At 32.9% G+C, this 14627-nt stretch overlaps 3 protein-coding genes and 1 long non-coding RNA gene across 4 annotated transcripts; 3 read left to right on the top strand and 1 right to left on the bottom strand.

Moving 5' to 3' along the window:
* Positions 1-1159: 1159 nt before the first annotated feature.
* Positions 1160-2732, top strand: LOC135078856 (myotrophin-like). The gene is made up of 4 exons (XM_063973422.1): positions 1160-1337; positions 1557-1667; positions 1856-1939; positions 2109-2732. Exons 1-4 carry the CDS (start codon positions 1269-1271, stop codon positions 2193-2195), a joined length of 351 nt encoding a protein of 116 aa, XP_063829492.1. The 5' UTR covers positions 1160-1268; the 3' UTR covers positions 2196-2732.
* Positions 2613-3973, bottom strand: LOC135078855 (group XIIA secretory phospholipase A2). Its single transcript, XM_063973420.1, has 3 exons — positions 3573-3973; positions 3238-3483; positions 2613-2977 (listed from the first exon to the last, which is right to left on the bottom strand). The coding sequence occupies exons 1-3, from the start codon at positions 3802-3804 to the stop codon at positions 2835-2837; spliced, it is 621 nt and encodes a 206-aa protein (XP_063829490.1). The 5' UTR covers positions 3805-3973; the 3' UTR covers positions 2613-2834.
* A 55-nt stretch (positions 3974-4028) lies between these two features.
* LOC135078857 (uncharacterized) lies at positions 4029-7254 on the top strand. The gene is made up of 5 exons (XR_010258685.1): positions 4029-4489; positions 4585-4742; positions 5105-5161; positions 6509-6578; positions 7035-7254. It is a non-coding gene; the product is annotated as an uncharacterized LOC135078857 (long non-coding RNA).
* Positions 7255-11020: 3766 nt separating this feature from the next.
* On the top strand, positions 11021-14310 carry LOC135078476 (large ribosomal subunit protein uL13). Its single transcript, XM_063973022.1, has 6 exons — positions 11021-11128; positions 11481-11611; positions 12000-12109; positions 13159-13304; positions 13824-13946; positions 14187-14310. The coding sequence occupies exons 1-6, from the start codon at positions 11108-11110 to the stop codon at positions 14268-14270; spliced, it is 615 nt and encodes a 204-aa protein (XP_063829092.1). The 5' UTR covers positions 11021-11107; the 3' UTR covers positions 14271-14310.
* Positions 14311-14627: the final 317 nt, after the last annotated feature.

Below are 14627 nucleotides of genomic sequence, written 5' to 3' on the forward strand. Positions count from 1 at the left end.
GAAAAGAGATTTACTTCCAATCAAAAAGTACTACACCACGCTCGAATTTTGCAGGAGAGCAACTAATGAAGATATTTTACACAATTTATTTTTAAAATCTGATTCTCAGATATAGATAATAATATAAACTTCATAGAAAACACAAAGTTTTATCAACAGCAGCAAAAAGTTAGTTAATAAATGATCAATTTGATGATGAGGCTGATACTGATACTGAAAGAAAGCTTTATTTTTGTAGATATTAGCCTATTTCACGGTTCAGAAACTGACTCTGAATAACCAATAAACTTAACTTCACACTGGCTTAATTTCCATAAAACATATTTTAATAATCTTACAAGTGGATTAGGCCTCCTGGGAACACCACTTTAAAAAACGCGCTTAGTTCTTCACCTCGTTAGGGTAGTACGGAAGAAAGTACATAACATTGCAGTTTTTTTTTTCGTTTTTTTTTATTTTAAAGTCGAATATGACAATGTTCCGAGGGTTTCCGGGATTCGTCCCTTGGTGATAATGTAGCTTATATGATGCATTACATAATAAAAAAAGCAATTTCTTAAGAAAGCTTAAGAATAACGAATAAAATAAAAATAAATGTTGAGCTCCATACAAAAAAAAAGTAATTATTGTCAATAACTTATTAAATAATAACTTTATCAAGAAAAGTTACATAACATAAAATATTTCTTTTTGGCAAAGGAACACATTGACGTAGTTATTTTTACAAAATTTGGCAGTTATTTAAATTTTTTATTTTTTTTATTTTAAAGTCCAAAATGACAATGTTCCGAAGATTTCCGAAATGCGACACTTGGTGATAACATAGCTTATATGTTGCATTACATAATACAAAAGTCAATTTCTTAAGAAAGCTTAAGAATAACGAATAAAATAAAAATAAATGTTGAGCTCCATACAAAAAAAAAGGAAATTGTCAATAACTTATTAAATAATAACTTTATCAAGAAACGTTACATAACATAAAATATTCCTTTTTGGTAAAGGAACACATTGGCATATTTATTTTTTCAAAATTAGGCACTTGATTTTTGAGCGACGCTAAGTCTATGAAGCTCTAATATCAGCCCACCGTGCGACATAGCATGCGCTATAAATGTTTCTTAGAGCACAGCATGCTTTGACAGATGACGTTTCTATGACAGCAGACATTTTTGCAAAGTTGCAAACGCCATTGTTACGTTTCAGAATCGGTTTTAAGTGCTTTTCCTAAAATCTAAAGGCACCAATATTATAAAAAGTACGTAAAGATGAGTGAATTGGTTTGGGGAATTAAAAATGGCGATATAGACCAAGTAAAACAAATAATAGAGAATAAGGTAATATATCTTGTATTCATTGTATTCACCATAAACATTTTAGTCGATTTTATGGAAATTGCTCAGCATTAGAGAAAGCTTTATTTCTTTTTGTAACGAAATAGTTGTTATGTCTTGTACCTGTATCCGCTACTTATGTCCTGTTGTATAGCTTTAGATTGTAAACCAAGAAAGCATTCAGTATAACAATAACAAACAACTCTTGCTTTTTCTTTTCAGAAAATCGATGTAAACGCCCTCATAGATGGTCGGGTACCCTTACATTATGCCGCAGATTACGGCCAAACAGCAGTCCTCAACTACTTACTGGATAAAGGGGCTGATCCAAACGTAAGGAAAATTGCTCTGAAAATTTGTTAAATATTCACCTAGTCTAATACCATGATCATCATTTAAATATACGACAATAGACAATTGTAAATAAAATTAGGTATACATGTAGTATAATAAATAACAAAATGAGAGTGAGATAACTACTTATGATTATGCATGTCATGCCAACCAACTCTTTTTTACAGATGGTGGACAAACATGGAATATCAGTTATCCTGGCAGCTATTTGGGAAGGTCATACAGATTGTGTCAAAACTTTACTAAAAAATGTGAGTTCTAATTTTTACTAACTGTACCTACATTGTAATAATAAATTATGTTTTACATAAGTAGTGTTGTGCATGACCAGTAAGTGCTACAATATTATCTTACAAATGTTTTATGTTTCAAAAATCGTTCAATTTATCTGTTAATCATTGAATAAAATTAATTTTACAGGGTGCTTCTAAAAATGGAAAAACACCGGATGGCACTCCATATCTTGAAGCTGCAGAGAAAGATGAAATCAAAGAGCTATTGACATAAAAGGAGGTTTGGTAATCTATCGCAAATATTAGCAGACTTCTCTAAAGTATTGATTTTAAAGCTAAAATGAACTTGCTTTAGGTGGAACGATAAATTAGTCCAACAGAAAATATTTTTACATGCATTTATTTACATTGTAATGAATTATTTTTATATATGCTCAACAAAGTGTTATGAACAGCCAATGTATTATGATTGTGGTCTCTCTTTAGTGTTAGATGTTTGAAAGGCCTATTTTAGAATTGTCCAAAATTCTTATGCTATGACTGCAATCACCTCGATGAAAAATTAAATTTACTTTTTAGGTGATAGAACATAGAAGGCCTTTTTTAATCTTTAAATTATTCCATATTTGCTTGTAAGTTTGATTCCAAAATAATGTTAAGGTGTTATTTTAAATTGCAACAAAAAAACTGATTACAGAAGTCAGGCTTATATTTTCTTATTTAACATTGTACCTATACAAAGTATAACAAACACATATTGTATCATGCATTATTATATCTACAGCAAATAAATATTACTAATAAAAATCAACACTTATTTATTTTATCCATTACACTCAAAGCTCGGGAAATTATTGGAAATAAATAATTTATTAACAGATGTCATGAATCATGTTCCATGAATCAGTTAATATCACAACTCCCCATCTCCTGGGTACTTTTTATATTTGTTATTCTTTGCAGGACAGTAACATGCCTTCTTTTGAGCATCCAAGTAGGACTTGCAGCCCAATGTTAGTGTTCCCGTAAATAGTAATTTTGCTGCCGCCTTGCAACCTGTAATAAAACAAGTTTAAATAGCTATTATCATATAGTTTAGTATTAATAGTTTTGTAATACTGTATCTACAGCCCACATAGATTTCCATAAAGAGCAACTAAGCTTATGTGTTATTCTGATCATGATAAAGTGTAATAAAAATACATCCAGTATGACTGAAGGAGATTTTTGAATGAGAAGTTAATTTTTTGCAAGTGGCACATATAGTCCAAACAAATGAGTACTTTACTTTGAGTAGGTACCTACACTATGATTACCTTTGGTAATTGCATCCCCAGCTACATTCACAGACTTATATGTATCACAGTAGTTGTATAGACACCTCTTGAAATCTAAGTCGCACACCTCTTTCCCACTGTTACAGGTGTCATAGCAAATATCGTGAGCATCGCAACATTTTGTCATATCCTCTAGAGGTAAATACTCAGATGCTATTTCAAAACCTAAAGATCCACAACCGTCTGATTTTGGAATGTGATTTCGGTTTCGAACTGGTCTACACCCTGTAATAATACAAGAATAAATAACAATGTAAATTATATAAGATAGATAAAGATAGAAAATATATAAACCAATATTAGTAGATAGGTACCTTCAGGGCACGTAAATACACATTCCTCCTCAACAGCAGCATCAAAAACTTCATGTAGTGACCTAAATTTTTCGGCCACTGTTATAACGTTTCGGAACATGTCCCCGAAGACTGATTCAGCAGATAATACTGCATCTTTTAGATTCCGTAACATCGCCGAACCTATGCCCGTGTAGGCATAAGCCGCGAAAGTTAGGAAGTAAATGAATATCTTCCGGTATGGAATCTCCATTTTTTCAAACAAGAATAAATATTATTTATCATTTACATTACAGAAAATTCCTGGACCTATAAAAAAAGTACACGTTAATATTATTCTTGTATGACGACTCTTCATGAGTTACCTATTAATTATTTTTAGCTTTTTCATTCATTGCAAAAAACAAAATAATCTTTTGACATCTCTTTCTCCATACCACGGGGTGGAAACGCCATAGTGTTTGACAGATGGTTAGTCAAATGTCATTTCTAGGAGCATCCACATAATCTCAGCAAACATAGCCTGTAGGATTGGGCCAATTAAAAAAAAAAAGAGCATCCTTTACGTCAACTGTCATTTTAATGACATTGACAGGACAGTATCCACTCATTCATTCGCTGATTTTGCTCGCTCATTCAATCAATCATTCATTCACTCAATTCTTTTCGAAATTCCGAGAAAAAAATCTTGATTCCGAAATATTCGGAAATAAAAGCAAACAAATAATGGTCATTTTACCGTATTTACATTGTTTACCGTATAAACAAGATGGTTTCTTATTATCACCAAATGCATCGTGACTGGTTGCTCGTCCACCAAGTCCAGGGTTTTTTCTCTAGCACGTGATGAAGCATTGCAGGCTCTAAGGATACAGTACCTCCTGCCTGCAAATCCTTTATCAGGAACTATGACAAAGGAGCAACTTCGTCAAAGAAAGGCAAGTCATATTTTTAGGTTATTAAACAACCTTCCAAATTGCTATAAAATTTGCTGCAATTTCCCTAGGACTGAACTGACTGATTTTTGTTTCAGGTCTGCCAATCACATTTTGAGGATAAATAAATCTAAAACAATCTATTGGTTATGACAATGATGAATGGATGTCCTATTTTTTATTTATCCATGAAGAAAATAATAACATCTCGGCGACCATCCAAGCTGTTGCTGATCAGGTCATCCAGTAAGTTAAAGTAAGTATATACCTAGATTCAACCATAAAGTGTTTTGCAAGTACTAATTTAATTAGTCTATACGAATAAAGAAAGTTTAATTTTTTGATTTGACTAAAAAAGTAAACAATGTTCTTAATAAGTATTACTTTTATTTTAAGATCAATCTACTTAGTCAATAAAACTAAAATAGAAAGAGATATTTTACTACATTTCAATAAAACAAATTATCCTTATTCTATTTGTTTGGATTAGGCACCTTACATAAATTATATTATTGACACGGTAACTTACCACTAAAAATTGAAACATTAATTTTAACATTTAAGATTTCAATACAGGATGTTGCAATAGATGATTATTTATATTTTTTTTCTTTCTAGCTGCTAATAGAGATAACTTCAATTCAGTGTTGTTGCCAGATAATGCTGTGAGTGAAGGTATGTTCAACTCAGTTGTAAATAATACCTAAGTACTTTTAAATTGATGAGTCACCTACAATATTCTTTGAACATAATTTATAATTTCAATACGTAATTTAAACTGATTTTTCGTGATAGTAATTTTTCTTTTGTAATGTTTTGTAAGCAATACCTATATTAATTCTGCAAAGAAAACTCTTTCTTGAGTTATTTAAATTATATTGTTTTGTATGATAATTAATTGTACATTAAGTTTTACAGGATTTTGCCAATATATTTATATTTATAGCCTGACCAGGAACATAAAAACCCTGGCATAGAGGCGCGTCAATTGCATTTGATAGTGCAACACTGAGTACAGTCGTACCTGTGTTAAATTAATAGGCTAACTTTATGTATCGGGATTCAGGATTACGGGCTAATTTGATATTTTCATAAATTAACGAAAAAATATTATTATAGGTAACCTGGTTTAAATAAATTAAATGAAACCATCAATCGAGTTAGTATGATTTATTTTATTATTCATCAATAATCAAATTCAGAACTTGAATATTCAACTGCAATGTCTGCTCATGAACGCTTCAAACTCGGTACATCTTTCCCAATTCCATAAAATTCAACACTTAGAAAGTGACAAAAAACTTTAAAATAGGTATTTGAAACAAACCACAGCTAATTTTCATAGTGGACTGTACTATACGATAAACATGTCAGTCAATTTGACAACCTTTGTCGGAAATATTATTCAATGAAAATATTGTCCGAACCCTTAGTATTTCTCTTCGATAAATACTTTAACACATTGTGAACCACTTTTCTTTCACGACTATAAAAAGATTTTAGCAATTTAATTCACAAAATCAATTGCGCACATTTAAAATAAAGTTTGTTTACACTTTGACAGCAATAGACTGACATGCAAGGTGACATGTCAATGAAGTTTTCAGTTACTGTTGCCATTAAAAGAAATTATAGATGACCCACGCTGAACTGTCCCACCAAACTCAATGACAGGGGGGCGCTACCATCGTTCAACTATATGGTTTCCAACATGGCAAAAATCTGAACCAGCGATCCGGTATTGACGGTGGCGCCCCACTGTCAATGTCATGCATAGGACAGTTCAGTATTTTGGAACTATAGTACCATTAGTTTTCCGCAACATGGCGAGGGTTTTTATGTTCCTGGTCAGGCTATAGTAGAGGTTGCAGTATTCTATCTTATAAAACTATCTTTTTAAATTAATTTTACATAGTTATAACACAGGTTATACCATCATACTTAATTAATTTTATAGGTTTATTTTATGCTAATTTTTTAATTGTGTAATAAATTTTAATTATGTTTTATTAAATATTTCAGAAACTATATCCTGCCATCTACATCAGAGCCACATCTGTCATTATGGATAATATTATTGCTGCGTCCTAAGGTATCATAATAATGTATTTAATTTATTTAAATTCCTACGGGAACGGGAGTAAGCGGGAAAAAACATTTGTATGAAAGAATCTAAACCGCGTAAGATAGATCAACGCACAGCGTAAACGGCTAAACCTAGGCACTTGAAATTTGGAAGGGACGTAGCTTAGGTACCGTAGAGATGCACTAAGAAAGGAATTCCTGAAATTCCCACGTGAACGGGAATTAGCGGGAAAAAACATTTGTATGAAAAAATTTAAACCGCGTAAGATACATGAAGAGGGTAAAACGAGATCCACGCGTACGAAGTCGCGGGCGGCCGCTAGTATTCTTCTAAAATTATTAATATTAAGTATTTCAGTTACATATTTTGATGCTTTTTTCAAAGTAGATAATTAATTTTAAGTAAGCGTTTATAATATTATGTTTAATACATGTATTATACTATTGTTATTAATTATTTCAGGTTCAGCTTGCAAATAAACCCATCAAGCAGAGGCGGTACACACAAACAAAAGGTGGACTCTTTGGTTTTTTTAAAACGGAGCCCGAAAGCGTATGAGCTATTGCGCCACATATTTATTTTGCCTAGTCAACGATCAAGAAAATGAAGGTATTGAGTGAAAAAACTGCCGCAATGATACAGCCCCAAATTTGGTAGGTTTGACAAACGCTCAATAATATCATTTATAGCCTGACCAGGAACATAAAAACCCTGGCATAGAGGCGCGTCAATTGCATTTGATAGTGCAACACTGAGTACAGTCGTACCTGTGTTAAATTAATAGGCTAACTTTATGTATCAGGATTCAGGATTACGGGCTAAATTGATATTTTCATAAATTAACGAAAAAATATTATTATAGGTTTAAATAAATTAAATGAAACCATCAATCGAGCTAGTAGGATTTATTTTATTATTCATCAATAATCAAATTCAGAACTTGAATATTCAACTGCAATGTCTGCTCATGAACGCTTCAAACTCGGTACTTCTTTCCCAATTCCATAAAATTCAACACTTAGAAAGTGACAAAAAATTTTAAAATTGGTAGTTGAAACAAACCACAGCTAATTTTCATAGTGGACTGTACTATACGATAAACATGTCAGTCAATTTGACAACCTTTGTCGGAAACATTATTCAACGAAAATATTGTCCGAATCCTTAGTATTTCTCTTCGACAAATACTTTAACACATTGTGAATCACTTTTCTTTCACGACTATCAAAAGATTTTAGCAATTTAATTCACAAAATCAATTGCGCACATTTAAAATAAAGTTTGTTTACACTTTGACAGCAATAGACTGACATGCATGGTGACATGTCAATGAAGTTTTCAGTTACTGTTGCCATTAAAAGAAATTAGTACCATTAGTTTTCCGCAACATGGCGAGGGTTTTTATGTTCCTGGTCAGGCTATAAATGTAAATTATGTACAGTCGAGTTCATAAATATAAGTGCAGTGCCAATTTAAAAAAATATTGTAAGCGTTTTAACGATCATACAAATCTAAAACAAATTCAGACAAATGTAATCATAAGCTGTTCATAAATATGTTGCGGTAACGCAGTATTGACTACGCTACTGCTCTATAATCTGTTGATAATGCGCATGTGCATATACCTTAAGTTGTAAAGGCATTAAAGGTTTATTTTCGTGCGCCATAATGACTGTGATTTCATGGATAAGTCCACGCATGCTGTTTTTGATAATATTAAATTATGAAATAAATAAAAAAAATCTGCTCTTTACGTAAATCGATTAACTTACTAATAATTCTGAGTCGCTCATAAAAAATGGCAACACCTTAAAGAGTCACCCAGTATGTAGTAGTATCCTTATCCTTAACAATATTGTAAATGTTACACCAAATTGAATCTGGTTTAATATGAAAGGAATAAGCGTCGACAAACATCACGTGCGGGTACAAGTCGCCAATTTGAGTTCTTTTTCTATTATTATAAACCGCTTATTCAGTCTGTTATTATTTGTAATAAGAATCATAATAATGTAATTCAAATTGTTTCAGATTCCGGCCCAGTGTATAGTTTTTTTAACTAAAGTTTTTTGTTATTTTTGCCTCAAGAATGTACTTATTGTGAATTTCTTTGTTAATGGCTTTATAGTTTTACTTGAGTCAAAGAAAATCGTAGTTGTTGTATAAAAAAATAATTTATAAATCTATTAGGGTACCTACATTTTACTGTCGTCTTTTTTTTCTTAGAAACTTGCAGTAGATTATTCACTTTTTTGGAAACTGATAATTACTTGTTAATACCATAATTTATTATGGAAAATTGTACTGTTAAGTAGGTAATTTTTTTTCATTACCTTATAGTAGATAATGTCTTTTGTTGATGGCTGTATAGTTTTACGCAAGTTAAAGAAAATCGTAGTATATTTTTTTCTACACAAATTTTAGTTATAAGATGACATATAATATATGATTGTTTGTTTGTTTGTATTGAAGAGGCTCCGAAACTAAGTACTGGACCAATTTGAAAAATTATTTCACAATTAGAATCCTTTATTTTCCCTAATGAAGATAGGCTATAACCGGATTTTTACAGGCGGTACGAAGTTCGCCGGGTCAGCTAGTTTCTTATAAACATGCAAATACGGTAAAAATGATTCATTTTGTTAATGGCTGTCTAGTGTTACGCAATTACAGGTAATCATAATTTTTATTGTAAACAGAATTAGGTACCATTTATTTATAACTAGCTTTTGCCCGCGGCTTCACCCGCGTGAAATTTAGTGCCACAGATTGGCATAAATTATACCCTATATGTTAATCTAGATTACAAATAATAATACTGTAAAGGTTCAACCAAATCCGTTCAGTAGTTTTTGCGTGAAAGAGTAACAAACATCTACACAAACTTTCACCTTTATAATATTAGTAGGATTTATAGTCAGCGACAATAGAAATGTTTGCTCGCTTGAAATTTTGTAAACAATTATTGCAAAAAGTTAATATTAATTTATATTATTCTGTTCTGTTGGCTTCAATGGTGGGTACCTATTTATTTCAATAAGTTAAACTCTAGGTAAAATTGACATTTAGTATGGAAATGTAATTTTAAACCAGTGTTCATCCCTTTGATAGAGGAGGTTTAATTCTCTAAGGTTCATCCCGGGCTTAATTTTTTTTGTATAATGGGTTTTATGACTGAAATTGACTCAAACAGAGATAAAATAACTAAGAGTCTTTAACATTTACTTACTTGGCAATTAAAGATAGATTTACTCAAATCCTACTTCGTACTATGTAATATTATAAATGCGAAAGTTTGTATGGACGTCTGGAATCTGAATGTTAACAGGTTTGTTACTTTTTCACGCAAAAACTACTGAACGGATTTTGATGAAACTGCAGTATTATACTTTACAACCCAGAATATCTTTGAATGCAGTTCCCTTTCTTTACAAAAATAAAGGAATGTTTCCTTTGAGTAAAATTTTCTATCTACAGTATTAAGAGTACTTTCCCTACAGGTGGCATTACAAAGTTCCACCCTGTATAATTTATGACGATCTTTGACAAACTAAATTTCACGCGTGTGAAGCCGCGGGCAGCAGCTAGTTACTAAATATTATGTTCATAAATAGTTCAGTCTCAATGTTATTGATGAAAATAAAGCCCAACTAGACTTTATTTTCTATTGGCGCGGTAGGTTTTCTTTTATTTTTCTTAAAAACCTACAGTTGATGATTCTGTGAATTAATGACTGTATAGTTTTACTTACTAATAGTATTTCATAGTTTCCTAAGTTTATGGTGCTTACTTATAATTATCGAGTTCAGCGGATGATTTTTTATTCCATTATTATTTTGTAATTTTCCTTACGGAATAAGAAATCATCCGCTTGGTATATTATCTTCGAACGTGTAGATAATTCTAAGATGTACTTCATGTTCAGACTCAAGTGCTCAAAAGATAGGACCACCTTTGTAATTTTGTCGATAGTTGTATGCATTAGTTTTTAAGTTGTATTTTTATGAAATAAATTTTTTAATAAAACTTATGTATTTGGTTTTTTATTTCTATAAATAATTTGAAATAATAATGTACCCGTACCGTTATTGGTGCGGTAACGTTACTCGTTATAAAATATATTAAAGCGGTACTGCAACGTCGCTAAGGCAGTCGTTATTAAAAAGTTACGAACTTTTTTTTTTTTAGCGCTACCCAATGGAAGTCCATAGATGCCGGAACTTTTACTATGAACGGACCAATCATAGGGCCGTTTCCTATCTGTCCCTGTCTCATCTGTGCTCCATACTTCAAAGATGCTATTATTTTACCGTCTGACTGCATCTGAATGAAGTCTCAAAAATCGGTGACATAGCCGTAGCATTACAATTTTTGCTATACTTTTATGTTGGCAAAACTGTTAAGTCATTGGAACACATCCGGTTGGCTCAAAAGCTTGAATCCAAAGCCGCAAAACACAATTTTAAAATAAAAAATCATATCCGGTAGCCATACTGTTTTAAAAAGTGATTCTTTTCCGTTTTGTTGTCGTGAAAATGACGGGCTTTAGCAATAAGGTGAGAAGAAAATAATAGTTATTTCAAGAAAAAATCAAAGAAATCCAGCTCAGTGAATAAAATATTATCGTTCAAATGCAATACAACGTTGAATATTATGTGTCAAGCCCTAAAATTACTAATTCTCTCGTGAAAATGCTTTGCACACGTGCTTGCTGTGGATAGTTCATCAAAATCAAATTTTTGTTAACTCTGTTAGAATTCTCGAATTCCCGACTGGGAAAATGTGAATAATTTTCTGTGAGCCGCTCGTTTCATTGAATTCGAGTGGCACAAGTGAACGTGAACTTTGAGGTTATGCGGTATGTACGTCAGCTGAAACTTGCACTAACCATTTTATCTTGTCTTCCAGGCCATAGTAATCGATGGCCGCGGCCACTTGCTCGGCCGCCTGGCCGCAGTCATCGCTAAAGTCCTGTTAGAGGGAAACAAAGTTGTAGTTGTTCGATGTGAACAGCTCAACATCTCTGGCAATTTCTTCAGGTGAGTTGCAACCAGCTACATTTGTGAACTTAGCTCATCTATAGCACCAAGTGCATTAATCAAGGGCTAAAAGGGTGTAATATATTAGAAATAAATGAACATTTTAAAATGCCAATATTTACAAGTTGGTTATGTTGAGTTAGGTTCAGTCGGTCATTGTTTGGGGTAAAGCAAGCATGGTAATTTAACAAATGAATAGTGATTTATAATCGATTATAATTAACTAAGTTCAGATTTCACATTAATTATGATGATTTATTTTGGGTAATTTGCGACTGAATGTATAATACAGATGTTGCTACTGGTAATTCTCTGATTATTATTGCAGTCTAGTCTTGTGATAATAGTGAAAAATATCCTACAAATAAACATAATTGTAACATTTCAGGAACAAATTGAAGTTCATGTCATTCCTGCGAAAGCGCTGCAATGTGAACCCAGCTCGAGGGCCCTTCCACTTCAGGGCTCCTTCTAAGATCCTGTGGAAGACAGTCAGAGGTAACTAATCAATTATTTAAAGTATTAACCATGTGATTATTTTAGCTTTTATGCACTATAAGTTGTAAGATAAGTTAGGTAAATGTTTTGTTCTTGTACAATGATCTTCATTTTTACTTGTTTTCTAAACATTGTTTGGTTATTGTCACACCTTTAGTTGAGTTGAGGCCAGTGAATTGCAGTTTTATCAATCAATAATTTAGATCTATACTCGGAATTATAATTCGATTCCACATTTGACATTAGCTACTGTCATTTTGTGAAATAATGATACCACATATAATAATGTAGTGATGTGTACACAAAAATCGATAAACAATCAGTGTGTGTGCCATCAGTGTGCCAATTAAAGACTAAATTATTGATTCCTTCATGATCACATTTTATTTATTTATTACACACACAATTATAAAAGAAAAGTCTCAGATCGTTAGTTAATCGTCAAAACTTAATTATCGGTTCAGAAATATTTAATTTCCTGATATACTTAGTTTACGAGAGTAAAATTATAAACGAGAAGAATCGATCCGGAAATATTCCATTTCCATATCGAATAATTTCGCAACGTCACTATTTAGTACTTGTCGTAACGTTGCAACACTGAAATTGTCAAATGTGGAATCGAATTATAATTCCGAGTATAGGATAATATTTATTTTCATCACTCAAGTTTTCAAACTCAAAAATTGCTCAATTATTTTCTACAAGGCACTGAGCAAAATAAATTCAATTTTCAATTTCAGTTATTCACTAGATAGATATAAAAGTAATAAAGATTTAAAAAATCAGGTTTAAGTTTAATCCTTATTTAAACCATCCCATTTTATACTTGTATTGTTTTGACACTGTTGTAATGTAATGAGTCTAATTTTCCTGTTTTAGTAGTTAGTGCATTTTCCATGTGTAGTAAAGTTCGTGCTGATGATTAATCATCCTATACCTACATTATTTGATTTGTTCATGATAAAATCAACTTTTATGAAGTACTTTAGAAAATTACTTTTGATGGATGGTATTAGAATGTAGACTAATGTGTTGTATGTTGACAGGCATGATCCCACACAAGACAGAGCGTGGGAAGGACGCGCTAAGGAGACTGCGCGCCTACGACGGCTGCCCGCCGCCCTACGACAGCCGCCGCCGCGTGGTCGTGCCCGCCGCCCTACGCGTCTTCTGCCTGAAACCCGGCCGCAAGGTATGTAGCTGTAGCTACACTTGTACTGCTCGCTAATTAGCCGAGGCCCTTCAGTATCATTAGGACAACTGTCCTAAAAAGACAACTTCCCAAATAGCCAACCCACCAATTCTATTTCCCAATTCACCAACCTCCCACTTTACCAACTTCCCAATTCACCAACCGGCAAGAGACTGCTAGCTATCTTCCTGAGATGTTTGGATGTACAGACAGCTTCAAATAGTTTGGTGACACCCAAAGCTATCAATAAATTGATAACACAACCTTATACCAACTGTCCCAGAGACGTGTTGCGAACTTATTACGGAACTGTATAAACCATTGTTGTCAAATACTATGTTTAACATCTTATTAATTCAATAAATAATCTGCTTTTTAATTAGCTACAATGATGTTTCACTTTGGGTAATTTGCGACTGAATGCATTATGTTGCGATCATTATAATCTGAGAAAACATCAGGCAGACATACTCTACCGAACTTGTATCTTGCATACTATAAAACTGATGTTATTTACAGTACTGTCACGTCGGCCGCCTGTCCCACGAAGTCGGCTGGAAGTACCGTGACGTCGTCCGCAAGCTCGAGGACAAGAGAAAGATCAAGGCTGTCAAACGGGTGGCATACGAGAGGAAACTCAAGGTAAATCATCTATTAGCTCTTCCAATAACTGTTTCTATTTCTAAACTGGCTTGATAAATAAGCAGGGTACTGCAAAGAATCCTGCTTTCCCAATGAATATTTACATGATGATTATTTTCACTTACCTACATTATTTGATGTTTATGAAAAAACAACATTACTGAAGCAACAGAACCATCTTTTCTACAATTATCAGTTGTCACATGATGGCTAATACTCTTTTATCTTTATCTCTTACAGAAAATCACGAAGGATGCTGGCGAGAAAGTTACAAAGGCTGTAGCGCCCTTCACAGCAGTTATCCAATCGTATGGATACAACTAGAATAAGTGAATTTTAAAAAATAAACCTCTGGTTGCCCAAATTGTCATTTTATTTATCTGGTTCCCGTAGTTCATAAGGCCTTGTCCAGGAGGGCGAATTTGCCGCGAATCCTACGCGCGTTGGCGAGATACTAGCATCCAATACATGCGTCCACAAGACACGCGCAAGTTGTAAATCGCGTCACACATACGCGCGAAGACATTCGCGGCGAATTCGGCCCTCCCGGACAAGGCACCGGACCATGTACAAGTGTTTCAGCTTGTGCTTTCGCACATCAGACAACATATTCATTTTTAAACGCAAGAGGCTTGACCAAAACAAAACCACACAAGACAAGAAAAAAGAAATGGATAAATA

This window comes from Ostrinia nubilalis, chromosome 15 (genome assembly GCF_963855985.1).
Source record: "Ostrinia nubilalis chromosome 15, ilOstNubi1.1, whole genome shotgun sequence".
Lineage (NCBI taxonomy): Eukaryota > Metazoa > Arthropoda > Insecta > Lepidoptera > Crambidae > Ostrinia > Ostrinia nubilalis.

Coding starts and splice junctions, on each gene's coding strand:
- LOC135078855 (XM_063973420.1), bottom strand. CDS start 3,804: ATGGAGATTCCATACCGGAAGATATTCATTTACTTCCTAACTTTCGCG. Junction 3,484..3,572: donor TGTATTTACGTGCCCTGAAG/GTACCTATCTAC, acceptor GTATTATTACAG/GGTGTAGACCAGTTCGAAAC. Junction 2,978..3,237: donor TGGGGATGCAATTACCAAAG/GTAATCATAGTG, acceptor GTTTTATTACAG/GTTGCAAGGCGGCAGCAAAA.
- LOC135078476 (XM_063973022.1), top strand. CDS start 11,108: ATGACGGGCTTTAGCAATAAG. Junction 11,129..11,480: donor TGACGGGCTTTAGCAATAAG/GTGAGAAGAAAA, acceptor CTTGTCTTCCAG/GCCATAGTAATCGATGGCCG. Junction 11,612..11,999: donor ATCTCTGGCAATTTCTTCAG/GTGAGTTGCAAC, acceptor GTAACATTTCAG/GAACAAATTGAAGTTCATGT.
- LOC135078856 (XM_063973422.1), top strand. CDS start 1,269: ATGAGTGAATTGGTTTGGGGAATTAAAAATGGCGATATAGACCAAGTA. Junction 1,338..1,556: donor AACAAATAATAGAGAATAAG/GTAATATATCTT, acceptor TTTTCTTTTCAG/AAAATCGATGTAAACGCCCT. Junction 1,668..1,855: donor ATAAAGGGGCTGATCCAAAC/GTAAGGAAAATT, acceptor TCTTTTTTACAG/ATGGTGGACAAACATGGAAT.